This window comes from Coregonus lavaretus (assembly GCF_964263955.1).
Source record: "Coregonus lavaretus genome assembly, chromosome: 22".
Classification (NCBI taxonomy): domain Eukaryota; kingdom Metazoa; phylum Chordata; class Actinopteri; order Salmoniformes; family Salmonidae; genus Coregonus; species Coregonus lavaretus.
In genome coordinates, this window is record NC_140009.1 from 25,483,263 (window position 1) to 25,497,550 (window position 14,288).

General features: G+C 44.3%; 1 protein-coding gene across 1 annotated transcript in view; it reads right to left on the reverse strand.

Annotated features, from left to right (window-relative positions):
* Positions 1–2,028: 2,028 nt before the first annotated feature.
* LOC311150032 (bridge-like lipid transfer protein family member 3A) overlaps positions 2,029–14,288 on the reverse strand; it is a 39,264-nt gene continuing 27,004 nt past the window's right edge. The window contains exons 11-21 of the mRNA XM_084187274.1: positions 13,729–13,877; positions 12,203–12,341; positions 10,292–10,485; positions 8,613–9,883; positions 8,294–8,463; positions 7,952–8,094; positions 7,654–7,804; positions 5,117–5,379; positions 4,825–4,933; positions 4,615–4,691; positions 2,029–2,556 (exon numbers count right to left, since the gene is read on the reverse strand). Coding sequence (XP_084043400.1) covers positions 2,419–2,556; positions 4,615–4,691; positions 4,825–4,933; positions 5,117–5,379; positions 7,654–7,804; positions 7,952–8,094; positions 8,294–8,463; positions 8,613–9,883; positions 10,292–10,485; positions 12,203–12,341; positions 13,729–13,877 — 2,804 coding nt within the window. The 3' untranslated portion in view covers positions 2,029–2,418. The remainder of the gene's footprint in view (positions 2,557–4,614; positions 4,692–4,824; positions 4,934–5,116; positions 5,380–7,653; positions 7,805–7,951; positions 8,095–8,293; positions 8,464–8,612; positions 9,884–10,291; positions 10,486–12,202; positions 12,342–13,728; positions 13,878–14,288) is intronic.

Sequence of the window (14,288 nt, forward strand, 5' to 3'; positions counted from 1 at the left end):
GGCATATTGTTTTAATGCGGATGATAGAATATTCACATTAAATTCTGTCGCCAATTGGATGGAAACCTAGCTACTGACAGACAAGGCCATGCAAAAAAACTAAAAGCAAATATCTACAATCAAAAAAATTATTGGGGAGCAGTATGTATTTTCTGAGAGTTGTTGATATTATTGAGAACGGAATCACTGCTTTGTTACACTGAATGTGACCTTGAAGGAATGTTCAAATACAAACATGCATGACGGGGAGAAAAACAGACACATTAGACAATTGTTAATTTGTTAACCTTAGGCATTGGTACTTTTGCATAAAAAATAACTAAAAAAACCTCAAAACTGTTCTCAGGCTATGGGTAAAACAGAATTCATCCTTTGTTTCATTCTACAGCCCTCAATCAGAATGTAACACTGTCATTCATACATTAAAATCGGAAGGCAACCAGAGAAACAGACCCGGAGGCTTGGTACAGTGGTATATTATTATGGCCACCAGAGGTCTTGCAGTTCCACTCAGAAGAGAGTGGAGAAGATGCTAAAAGCTCAACTGAGGGTTAGTTAACTTGTTAGCACCATACCACATACACAAGCCTCTTCTTGACCCATTTGAGTTTCTCACTATTAACACTTGTTTTGCTGAGTGTGACTTTGATCTAAGTAACGTTAACCCAATGTCTATCCTCTCTGTCATCAGGACCAAGTACCAATCTTCTGAGACAACAGAAAAAAAAAACATACAAATAATAAACGTTGTCACCTCCACATTAGATATCTTATAATTACTATCAAAAATCTAATTAAATAACCACATTAAATAATATAACTCCAATTAGTACAAAGGCTTTACAGGTGTTACATAGTAATAGAAAGGTACCCAATGGGTGGAATACAACAACACATTGGCATTAGTGCACCTGTCAGTTTTAGTGTAGATAAAAGCATTAGTATTATACATACTTTGTGTATATATACGCAATTAAGATGCAGTATCTCTATCTATTCTTTGATCTGATGGCTGTGTAATGTGTTTGTTGAGATGGCTAGTAGCCACACTGTCTTATCAAAAATTATTTTAAAAAGCTGCAAAAAGTTAATATTCATGACTGCCTGTAACAGTTCATATCAAAATAATAACACTACATTTCATCCATATTGGGATCCAAAACAGGTGCTTCTAACCATAGATTAATATACCCCAATCCATTCATCTGTATCTAAAAGTTAGGGATAGGAGAAGGACTTATAGAAGTCTAATTCTATGGATGGACCACAGCTGTGGTCAGTGAGGTATTAGTATATACCTAGATGGTGTTTTTCCATGCAGATGGGTGAGTAAAGGAGATCAAGTCATACCCGTCTGAGTGCAGGGTACACCTCTCAAGTAACAAACTAAACCAGTTAATGTACTGTAACTATTGTGTAAACTTTCCTCAAAAGATCAAAAAGCATGTGTCATCTGAACATTCAACCAAGAATGCAAATTTAGTGTTACAGTAACAAAAATTCATATACATTTTTTTTTTTTATAATGGAAAGAAAAATAACACTGGGGAATGTTTTGACCTGGTGTCTGAGAAGAGTGGAGAGAGCTTTCCCCTTCTCTGATACACAACCATTCAAAAGGATAGGTATGCGGAGGTGTGTCTGGTGATCCCATAGACAGGAGCTCCATGTATACAGTGCAGTACTGCTTGAAGTCAGTGTTTTTCTTTCCCTACTCTTCTATTTAATACACAATAGTCCTAAATAATGTTACATGAATGCATCTAAAACACCAGCTACTAACTGTACATACCTACAGTTATGTACAACTATGGACAGGATCTACTTTACATTAGTGAGCAGTTTTATAGTTGCAGCTTGGTGGGTGTTTGTAAACCCACACACCAACATTCCTAGAACTCTAGTGGTCTTCACAGGGCATGCCTGACAGTGAAAGATTTGTACAGGAAACAACATCAACGGACTCTTAAAACTACTAAACTGACAGTTCTTTTGGCATGTGTTCTTCAAATCAAAGATTTGCTAAAGATAGATGGCCAGTGAGATGCAGCACAATAATGAGTTAACTATTCTCTATGGTGGTTTAAATTAAAACTAGGTGTGAATTGCTTTTTATGTACAGAAATACCTGTCATATACCTTAGCTTGTAAAGAGTGACTACAATAGGGCTCCTGTTTACTACATGTGTTCTCTGGAAGTGACACACTGTTTTTTTGTGCAATTCATTACAAGAGCTTGAACTTTGGAACCACCAGGGTGGATTCCACTGTTATGTGCTCATCACTGTTCTTTAGAAATTGTCATATGCCTGGGTCCAGACAGAGCTAATTTTGTCCAGACATTTCTTTCAGTTCCTTTACACCCTTATTGATGCAGTGCAAGTATATTGCCCTCTGCTGGCCGGGGAAGTAAAGCTGTCACAGGTCAAACATGGGGTGGTACTTCCTAACCTCCAGGAGGAGACGCTCTCGGTCAGTGAGGGCTTGAGAGAGGGCTGCCTGAGCCTCCGTTAGCTGGGACTCCAGGAACGTATTCTGTAGGGAAAAGGTTGTTGTCTTTATTGCTTTTCACTTCTAAATAATGTTTATTTGCTAGGGCAGGTAGCCAAATCTCATCAGCTGTAATTGCTGCCCTGATTTGGCCCCTCTTAGCCTTAATAAGATAACCAGACAAGAACAGGAGTACATGTGTTTCTATATCAACCATTTCACACACATTTAAGGTTAAAAACCAACATAAGTACAATGCAACTATTGTAGGGACTGTGCTATCACGAATAAGCACTTTATGTACAGTGGGGGAAAAAAGTATTTAGTCAGCCACCAATTGTGCAAGTTCTCCCACTTAAAAAGATGAGAGAGGCCTGTAATTTTCATCATAGGTACACGTCAACTATGACAGACAAAATGAGAAAATAAAATCCAGAAAATCACATTGTAGAATTTTTTATGAATTTATTTGCAAATGATGGTGGAAAATAAGTATTTGGTCAATAACAAAAGTTTCTCAGTACTTTGTTATATACCCTTTGTTGGCAATGACACAGGTCAAACGTTTTCTGTAAGTCTTCACAAGGTTTTCACACACTGTTGCTGGTATTTTGGCCCATTCCTCCATGCAGATCTCCTCTAGAGCAGTGATGTTTTGGGGCTGTCGCTGGGCAACACAGACTTTCAACTCCCTCCAAATATTTTCTATGGGGTTGAGATCTGGAGACTGGCTAGGCCACTCCAGGACCTTGAAATGCTTCTTACGAAGCCACTTCTTCGTTGCCCGGGCGGTGTGTTTGGGATCATTGTCATGCTGAAAGACCCAGCCACGTTTCATCTTCAATGCCCTTGCTGATGGAAGGAGGTTTTCACTCAAAATCTCACGATACATGGCCCCATTCATTCTTTCCTTTACACGGATCAGTCGTCCTGGTCCCTTTGCAGAAAAACAGCCCCAAAGCATGATGTTTCCACCCCCATGCTTCACAGTAGGTATGGTGTTCTTTGGATGCAACTCAGCATTCTTTGTCCTCCAAACACGACGAGTTGAGTTTTTACCAAAAAGTTATATTTTGGTTTCATCTGACCATATGACATTCTCCCAATCCTCTTCTGGATCATCCAAATGCACTCTAGCAAACTTCAGACGGGCCTGGACATGTACTGGCTTAAGCAGGGGGACACGTCTGGCACTGCAGGATTTGAGTCCCTGGCGGCGTAGTGTGTTACTGATGGTAGGCTTTGTTTCTTTGGTCCCAGCTCTCTGCAGGTCATTCACTAGGTCCCCCCTTGTGGTTCTGGGATTTTTGCTCACCGTTCTTGTGATCATTTTGACCCCACGGGGTGAGATCTTGCGTGGAGCCCCAGATCGAGGGAGATTATCAGTGGTCTTGTATGTCTTCCATTTCCTAATAATTGCTCCCACAGTTGATTTCTTCAAACCAAGCTGCTTACCTATTGCAGATTCAGTCTTCCCAGCCTGGTGCAGGTCTACAATTTTGTTTCTGGTGTCCTTTGACAGCTCTTTGGTCTTGGCCATAGTGGAGTTTGGAGTGTGACTGTTTGAGGTTGTGGACAGGTGTCTTTTATACTGATAACAAGTTCAAACAGGTGCCATTAATACAGGTAACGAGTGGAGGACAGAGGAGCCTCTTAAAGAAGAAGTTACAGGTCTGTGAGAGCCAGAAATCTTGCTTGTTTGTAGGTGACCAAATACTTATTTTCCACCATAATTTGCAAATAAATTCATTAAAAATCCTACAATGTGATTTTCTGGATTTTTTCTCTCTCAATTTGTCTGTCATAGTTGACGTGTACCTATGATGAAAATTACAGGCCTCTCTCATCTTTTTAAGTGGGAGAACTTGCACAATTGGTGGCTGACTAAATACTTTTTTTCCCCACTGTATGCTACGCTTTCATTTTACATGGTGGTTCGAACTAGCCTAATCCTTACTGACACTGGTGATACCCTAACACAATCATGTTTTTGTTGACGGCTTGTGTTTTGGTTCAATGGCTGTTTTTCTTTGAGTCACTCATCTTATAAACCCTGTGATAATCTCATGAGTAATGACTGAGTGAGCCAGAATGAGTGGGTGTAGAGATCTGCTATTGTTGGACAGAACAAAAACTGTCTGGCTTCTCCATACATACCACAGCACCACCTACAGAGTCTCTTGGGACTGGGCCTTCACCACCTGCAAGACAGACAATACATATTTAGAAATACAGATGACTCCTGTTATTGCATGTCATTCAAGCAGTGAGAGACAAAATCATTGTAATCATAGTGATATTCAAAGATATGTCTGTCTCCTCTCCCCCAATCACCTTTGATTCTCAAAATGCCGTCATCAGATCGCTCTACAACCACCTGGTCCACGGTAAAGGTGGCAGGTTGGGGCTGGGGGGCCGTGGGGTAGATCTTGGGACCATCATCCTAAACAGGAGGGGGAAACACTGGTTAACTCCATTGCATGGATGGCAGGCTAACTGTCATTTATTCAATCTGTATCCTATGGAACACTGTTGGGGTCTTACCACGTATAAAAACATAGGCTACACGTCAAATAACATTATCTGACCCCAACAGAGTTCCATTGTCTCCCTGTCACCAGCTGACCTTCAGAGTGATGGTGACGTTTTCCAGCCGGATCTTAATGGGTTGGACATCGCCACTGAGCTCATCCTCCAGGAATGGCCCCAGGGTGGCCAGGGTAGAGACCAACAGCTCCACCCGACAGCCTCGCACTCCCAGCTCCAGGTGACCCACCAACGCAGACAGGGAACCATGCCGCGCTGCAGAAGGACCCATCTCCATCCGCATGCCCACCATGGGAGCTGCCCTGCAGCCTTGCCTCTGGCCCACGGTAGACCCACCAGGAGCTACAGACATCATGGAAAAAATTGTGTGTTGTGTAGTCAGAGAATGGGTACTATGGATGCGGAGTGGTCTAATAGTAGCATTGAGAGTCTTTAGTAGTTACACTGGGTTGAGAGAGTGAGGTGATTACAGGAGTGATTAAATCACAATATGAGTGTGAATTTGTATTTATTATGGATCCCCATTAGCTGCTCTCTTCCTGGGGTCCAAGCACATAAAAAAAACCACTACATTTCTACAACACAAAATGTATAATACCACAATATATTCAATATTAAAATGTACAGTGCCTTGCAAAAGTATTCATCCCCCTTGGCGTTTTTCCTATTTTGTTACATTACAACCTGTAATTTAAATGAATTTTTATTTGGATTTCATGTAATGGACATAAACAAAATAGTTCAAATTGGTGAAGTGAAATGAAAAAAATAACTTGTTTCAAAAAATGCTAAAAAATAAATTACGGAATAGTAGTGCGTGCATATGTATTCACCCCCCTTTGCTATGAAGTTCCTAAATAAGATCTGGTGCAACCAATTACCTTCCGAAGTGACATAATTAGTTAAATAAAGTCCACCTGTGTGCAATCTAAGTGTCACATGATCTGTCACATGATCTCAGTATATATACCCCTGTTCTGAAAGGTCCCAGAGTCTGCAACACCACTAAGCAAGGGGCACCACCAAGCAAGCGGCACCATGAAGACCAAGGAGCTCTCCAAACAGGTCAGGGACAAAGTTGTGGAGAAGTACAGATCAGCGTTGGGTTATAAAAAAATATCAGGCACTTTGAACATCCCACGGAGCACCATTAAATCCATTATAAAAAAATTGAAAGAATAAGGCACCACAACAAACCTGCCAAGAGAGGGCCGCCCACCAAAACTCACGGACCAGGCAAGGAGGGCATTAATCAGAGAGGCAACAAAGAGACCAAAGATAACCCTGAAGGAGCTGCAAAGCTCCACATCGGAGATTGGAGTATCTGTCCATAGGACCACTTTAAGCCGTACACTCCACAGAGCTGGGCTTTACGGAAGAGTGGCCAGAAAAAAGCCAATGCTTAAAGAAAAAAATATGCAAACACGTTTGGTGTTCCCCAAAAGGCATGTGGGAGACTCCCCAAACATATGGAAGAAGGTACTCTGGTCAGATGAGACTAAAATTGAGCTTTTTGGCCATCAAGGAAAACTATGTCTGGCGCAAACCCAACACCTCTCTAAACCCCGAGAACACCATCCCCTTGTTTTTCATCAGCAGGGACTGGGAAACTGGTCAGAATAGAAGGAATGATGGATGGCCCTAAATACAGCGAAATTCTTGAGGGAAACCTGTTTCAGTCTTCCAGAGATGAGACTAGGATGGAGGTTCACCTTCCAGCAGGACAAAGACCCTAAGCATACTGCTAAAGCAACACTCAAGTGGTTTAAAGGGAAACATTTAAATGTCTTGGAATGGCCTAGTCAAAGCCCAGACCTCAATCCAATTGAGAATCTGTGGTATGACTTAAAGATTGCTGTACACCAGCGGAACCCATCCAAATTGAAGGAGCTGGAACAGTTTTGCCTTGAAGAATGGGCAAAAATCCCAGTGGCTAGATGTGCCAAGCTTATAGAGACATACCCCAAGAGACTTGCAGCTGTAATTGCTGCAAAAGGTGGCTCTACAAAGTATTGACTTTGGGGGGGGTGAATAGTTATGCACGCTCAAGTTCTGTTTTTTGTCTTATTTCTTGTTTGTTTCACAATAAAAAATATTTTGCATCTTCAAAGTGGTAGGCATGTTGTATAAATCAAATGATACAAACCCCCCCAAAATCCATTTTAATTCCAGGTTGTAAGGCAACAAAATAGGAAAAATGCCAAGGGGGTGAATACTTTCGCAAGCCACTGTATGTGTGTGTAGCATGCGTGTGCTAGCCTGTGTGTGAGTGTGCCTGTGTGCCTCTTCACAGTCCGCGTTGTTCCATAAGGTGTCGTTTTTCTTTTTTTGTGTGTGCAGGTGATTCACAGGGAATCTGAGAGAATGTGGGTTGGGAGGACAGTGTTCTCTGACAAAAGGAACCATTTTTATTTGAAATTGAGAGCCAGTGTGTTGAGACAGATGTTGAGTGTGACTGATGCTAAGTAAGGTGCAGGGTCTTTAGGTAGATAAATTCTATTTCATTTTCGGTGACTGTCAGAGGTAATGTTTACGCTGGATTATTATCCAAATCTGCCTCTGGCGGTCATCCAGAATGAATAAAAGCATATAGTTCCATCCGTAGCTTGCAGTTACCTGGCACCAGTCCGGCCAGCAGGTCAGAGACCTTGACGTTGCCCATCTGTCTGAGGGTGAGGTCTTGGGCCTCCACTGCCACCACCAGGTCCTCTCCCTTCAGGTCCGTCACACAGGCCATCCCACTGAGCACCAGCAACAACACAGAGGTCTGCACAGCACAGCAGAATCATTTAACCACAATAAGAATTCTGCATTGCTCAGCTTACAGTATGATTGCTGAGCATATACAGTGAAAATGCTGACAATGCTTCTGTAATGTCACACTGGACAGCGTGTGTATGTAAATGGGACCCACTGTGTCCTGTGTGATGTCCTCAATGCTCTGGGACAGGGAGCTGCTCAGGTCAGCTAAGGACCCCCCCTCTGTCCCCAGGGCAGGGCTGCCTCCACTGGGCTCCTGGGTGCCGTTGGGTCGCATCATGGACTCTACTCCTGACTCTGAAACCACAACAGAAAAACAAAACTCTTACTTATGGCCAGGGGGATTCAAGATTAAGCAGCCTATTGTTTTAATCATCTTACTAGATAGATAGTGTATCTTTTTTTTTTAATGTTCTGCATTCCCTTGATACAATACGCACATGTGTTGTATAGTTTGGATGGTATTAAAGTGACTGATGATATTGTGGGGAGTTACCATCCATGAGGATGACAAAGTTCTCGCTGGTGTCGCTTTCCACTGAGAGGTGGTCGTTGGGCAGGCTGCCGTCCAGGATAGCGCTGTCAAATGAGTGCTGTGAGAAAGAGTGGTTCATGGACTGGAGCCGCAGGCTGGCCATGGGGGACCCCTCCTCAGGGCGCTGCTCCCTACACAAACAGAAACAGGGTGAGTTAGGGTCAACGGCCTTTATGTTCATTCACACCAGTAAAACCACATCCATACAGTTTACACTATGGACCTGAACCATATGGTGTAATGACAACAGCACAGCAGGAGAGCATGCTGGGAAACCTACTTTGCCTGTGGATTGAACAGCTTGCTCATCCCCGACCCGCGACTCATGAAGCTGAAGGCATCTTTTGTGATGGAGAACGCCCCTTTAGTCAGGTCCAGGGAGGCGCTAAAGGCATCTTTGGTGACGTCCTTGGTGGCGGTGAGGGCAGTGGACAGCTCTCCCTCCAGGCTGAAGGTAGAGGGGTCCCTGGACAGGAGAGAGGGATGGTGTTCAGGGGAGAAGGGAGGAGAGAGAACAGGACCATTGCCATCCCCCTGGGCCATCTCCCCCTCCATGCCCTCTACTGCCTCGCTGGCCTCCTCTACCACACCATCCACCTCCTGCTCAAGGGGAGGAGAGCTGTTGACGGTGGCAGTGGCGTTTCCTATCCCACTATCCTCCAGAGGGCCTGGCAATGTAGCCTGGTGAGTGGGGGAGAGGTCGGAGTCTGTCAGGCTGGGGCTTTCAGACCCTGGGGTGTGGGCCTCCTCCTCCTCTGGTTCAGTGGCTGCAGGTGGTAGCAGGAGCCCCAGCTCCACTGAGTCCATTAGGAGGGCTAGGCACACCGTAGGGCGGTCAGCCTCCTGGCCCCTGGCTTGCTTAGCGTCCCTGGTGTCCCGGCCCAGCTCATCCCCCAGCCTGGCCAGGGTGTCCTTCATCCGCAACAGGGCAACATACTGGTAGTGGTTGAGCCACACCTTGACAGGTGTGATGGCCTGGGCCAGGAAATGGATAGAAGCCACTGGAGCCTCCTGTTGACTGTCCTGGTTGTGTTCCAGGTTGGGCGGGAGGTGGTTCTCCTGCTGCTCTGGGGTTTTATGGTCGGGATCAACAGGAGCTGGTTCACTGGGGGAGGAGACCAGGGAACTGCCCTTAAACTCAGACGGACGACACATCCACACAGAAATGGTGAAAGGCTCCACGAAGGGGTGAGCTCTGCCCCTGTTGCTTTTCCGCGCCCCCTCGAAGCTCATGGACAGACTGGACAGGCTGAGGAACCAGACATCCTTGGCCCTGAGGGGCCTCCTCTCAGACAGGGGCAGGGGCTCCATCTCCAGGGAGTGCTGGAGGAAGGCAGAGGGTAGGGGGAGGAAGAAGCTCTGGTCTCGGGGGAAGGAGCAGGGGGGAGTTGACTGGAAGAAGTGGCAGGTGGAGAAGCTGCTGTAGGTGGTGTGGAGGTCGGTCCGGGCGCCGTGGCGGGTGTTGCTGAGGACCGTCTGGGGGACGGTGATGCTCAGGGACTGGGGCCGGTCCTGGTGGTCCATGATGGACGACTCCAGGGGAATGATCAGCTGCAGACAGACAGGGGGGAGGCACAGAAACAGGAACACAGTCATCTCCTGGACCTGATACACTAACCTTGCAATAACATCAACACCAACGTTTAAATGATGTGCCCCTTTCATTTCATTGGAAAGAAAACTGTTCATCATAAAGACGAAAGACATAAATATTACAAAACTGTGAACTGCATACTCATTACCAAATAGAGTAGTGTTTCTACACAAAAGTCCCGAAGGGCAAACATCTGGAAGGTTTTCCAGGTTTTCATCCAGTTTTCATGAGCAACACTAGAAACACTTCAAATTACTTAAAGTTGTGTAATGAGCTGTAATACCCTGCTGCCAAAAGGGACACTGACTGCAACGATGCAACTCTCCTTCTGACAGCTTGGTCTGGGTTTATTCAACCAGCCTCACCTTGATCTGAGCTGCGTCCATGTGCATGTCCATGTGCTCCTCTGCCTTGCCACTGTCCTGGAGGTGGTAGAAGGCTTTGACCTGCTCCAGGGTATGCAGCAGGCCCCTAGAGAACAGGTTGACCCACAGCAGACTGGCTGGGTCCAGGCACAGCTGTAGGCCGTTCAGTTGGGCATACAGGTTCGTATTGGGTACTGGGGAAGGAGAGGGGGATGAAGAGAGGGATATACAGTGCCTTCGGAAAGTATTCAGACCCCTTGACTTTTTCCACATTTTGTTATTCCAAAATTAATTAAATTGTTTATTTTCTTCATCAATCTACACATAATGACACAGCAAAAACAGGTTTCTAGAAATGTCTGCAAATTTATAAAACTAAAAAAATGGAAATACACATTTACATAAGTATTCAGACCCTTTACTCAGTACTTTGTTGAAGTACCTTTGGCAGCGATTACAGCCTTGAGTCTTCTTGGGTGTGATTCTACAAGCTTGGCGCACCTGTATTTGGGGAGTTTCTCCCATTCTTCTCTGCAGATCCTCTCAAGCTCTGTCAGGTTGGATGGGGAGTGTTGCTGCACAGCTATTTCCAGGTCTCTACAGAGATGTTTGATCAGGTTCAAGTCCGGGCTCTGGCTGGGCCACTCAAGGACATTTAGAGACTTGTCCCGAAGCCACTCCTGCGTTGTTTTGGCTGTGTGCTTAGGGTCGTTGTCCTGTTGGAAGGTGAAACTTCGCCCCAGTCTGAGGTCCTGAGTGCTCTGGAGCAGGTTTTCATTAAGGATCTCTCTGTACTTTGCTCCGTTCATCTTTGCCTCGATCCAGACTAGTCTTCCCTGCCGCTGAAAAACATCCCCACAGCATGATGCTGCCACCACAATGCTTCACCGTAGGGATGGTGCCAGGTTTCCTCCAGTCGTGACGCTTGGCATTCAGGCCAAAGAGTTCAATCTTGGTTTCATCAGACCAGAGAATCTTGTTTCTCATGGTCTGAGAGTCTTTAGGTGCCTTTTGGCAAACTCCAAGCGAGCTGTCATGTGCCTTTTACTGCTTCTGTCTGGCCACTCTACCATAAATGCCTGATTGGTGGAGTGCTGCAGAGATGGTTGTCCTTCTGGAAGGTTCTCCCATCTCCACAGAGGAACTCTGGCACTCTGTCAGAGTGACCATCTGGTTCTTGGTCACCTCCCTGACCAAAGCCCTTCTCCCCCGATTGCTCAGCTTGGCGGGGCGGCCAGCTCTAGGAAGAGTCTTGGTGGTTCCAAACTTCTTCCGATTAAGAATGATGGAGCCCACTGTGTTCTTGGGGACCTTCAATGCTTCAGAAATGTTTGGTACCCTTCCCCAGATCTGTGCCTCGACACAATCCTGTCTCGGAGCTCTAAGGACAATTCCTTCGACCTCATGGCTTGGTTTTTCCTCTGACATGCACTGTCAACTGTGGGACCTTATATAGACAGGTGTGTGCCTTTCCAAATCCAATGTCCAATCAATTGAATTTACCACAGGTGGACTCAAATCAAGTTGTAGAAACATCTCAAGGATGATCAATGGAAACAGGATGCACCTGAGCTCAATTTCGAGTCTCATAGCAAAGGGTCTGAATACTTATGTAAATAAGGTATCTGTTTTTTATTTTTAATACATTTGCAAAAAAAATGCTAAATCTGTTTTCGCTTTGTCATTATGGGGTATTATGTGTAGATTGCTGAGATAAAAAAATATAATAAAAAAATCAATTTTAGAATAAGGCTGTAACGTAACAAAATGTGGAAAAAGTATTTCAACACAAGAGAACTGAATATTGAATTGGAGGATCAGCAAGAAACTACCGTTTGAATAATTTACTAGGATATTGACTAAATACCAGTTTGCAAGAAACACAAACAACAGTATATGGTTAGCTCATACCAGGCAAACCGGGGTTGTCAGGGAAGTAATACTCTGTGAATTGCAGGTGGATGGCTGGTATACTGTCTGCTAGGTTGAGGGCCTTGCGGTTACAGGATAGTAACGACTGGGTCTTGCTGTGGCGTCCCCCTGTAGACACCTGTTTGAGGGGAGGGGATGGTAATAATGATTCATGTGAATTTGATTTCTAAAGTGCTTTTCTCACACGAAAACTTAAAATTGGCATTGGAGTGAAGTAATGATGAGTTTTCTGACTGTCAGAGTGAAAGTAATTTAAGAGGAACTTAATGCAGTATTAACTACAGTAAGCTCCAAAAGTATTGGGACTGTGACCATTTTGTTGTTGTTTTGGCTCTGTCCTCTAGCACTTTGGATGAAATTATACAATGACTATGAGGTTAAAGTGCAGACTGTCAGCTTTAATAAGAATATAATATGTTTCTAAACACATGATTATGGATAATCCTGAATGAATCGTCAATAATGATGAGTGAGAAAGTTAGACGCAGAAATATCATACCGCCAAGACATGCTAACCTCTCACCATTACAATAACAAGGGAGGTTAGCATTTCTGGGGGGGTATGATATTTGTGCTTCAGTCACTTTGATTTACTATGAAAGTGACTGAAATTACACAATAATACCATTCATTTCTATTGGGCACAAAATAATCTGAAACACAAACAAAACAAACAGCAAATGCATTCAAGAAATGTGTACAGTAACAAGCTTGATGTAGTCATTGCATGCTATGAATATGGGACTAAATACTTAACTTTTTACTATTTTAATACACGTGAATTTATCTCAATACTTTTGGTCCCCTAAAATGGGGGGACTATGTACAAAAAGTGCTGTAATTTCTAAACGGTTCACCTGATATTGATGAAAATACCCTCAAATTAAAGCTGACAATCTGCACTTTAACCTCATAGTCACTGTATCATTTCAAATCCAAAGTGCTGGAGTACAGAGCCAAAACAACAAAAAATGTGTCACTGTCCCAATACCTCTGGAGCTCAATCTCATGAAATGACACAGGTCTTACTTAAAAATATTTATTTATTTTTTCAGAGAAAAAGGGGAACAACCACCAACTCAACCCCAAAATAACCATTATCTTGTCATGCTGCATTTTATACCGGATTTCCTCTATGGCTGTAAAAGTAGGAACTGCTAAGCTCTATTTGTGTTTGCAGGGGTTTTCTACGTCACAGCTGACAAGCTTTAGGGCAGTCGAGCGTGGCGAGGAGAAAAGGGTTTTCCCCGCTTACTGTAATATAACTAAAACTACATTGCCAGGTTAGGAATTAATGTAATAGTGCATAGAGAGTATTCCATATTCTTCACATGGCTTTCCTGTCTTCAACCGGTCTCTATTCTGTGCAACATGCTGCATTCAATGTCTTCTGTCCTTGCCATTGATAGCTTGAATGAATGGCATACTTTGACTGCCTTTATTACAGAAAACAAAATGTCAGAAGAAGCCTTACGGAGAGATGTACATAGGTAGTCCTGTCTCACCTGATGGATATCCAGGTCATCCATTCGTACCACCACACAGCTGGAGCGGAGCCTCTTAAAAGGGTTCCCCGGGTGAGGAGGTGCTATTGAGTTCCTCTTGGAGATTTGCTCCCTTTCAGGCGGGCTAGCCGTGGGGGTGGGCTGTCCATCTGTGTATATCATAAGTCAAACTTTTAGCATCAGTGTCTGTGACTTGTAACTAACCATATATTCTCATCACTAGGTACACTACATGACCAAAATTATGTGGACACCTGCTTGTCGAACATCTCATTCCAAAATCATGGGCATTCATATGGAGTTGGTCCCCCCCCCTTTGCTGCTATAACAGCCTCCCCTCTTCTGGGAAGGCTTTCCACTAGATGTTGGTACATTGCTGTGGGGACTTTCTTCCATTCAGCCACAAGAGCATTAGTGAGGTTGGGCACTGATGTTGGGCGATTAGGCTAGGCTCGCAGTCAGCGTTCCAATTCATCCCAAAGGTGTTCGATGGAGTTGAGGTCAGGGCTCTGTGCAGGCCAGTCAAGTTCTTCCACACCGATCTCGACAAACCATTTCTG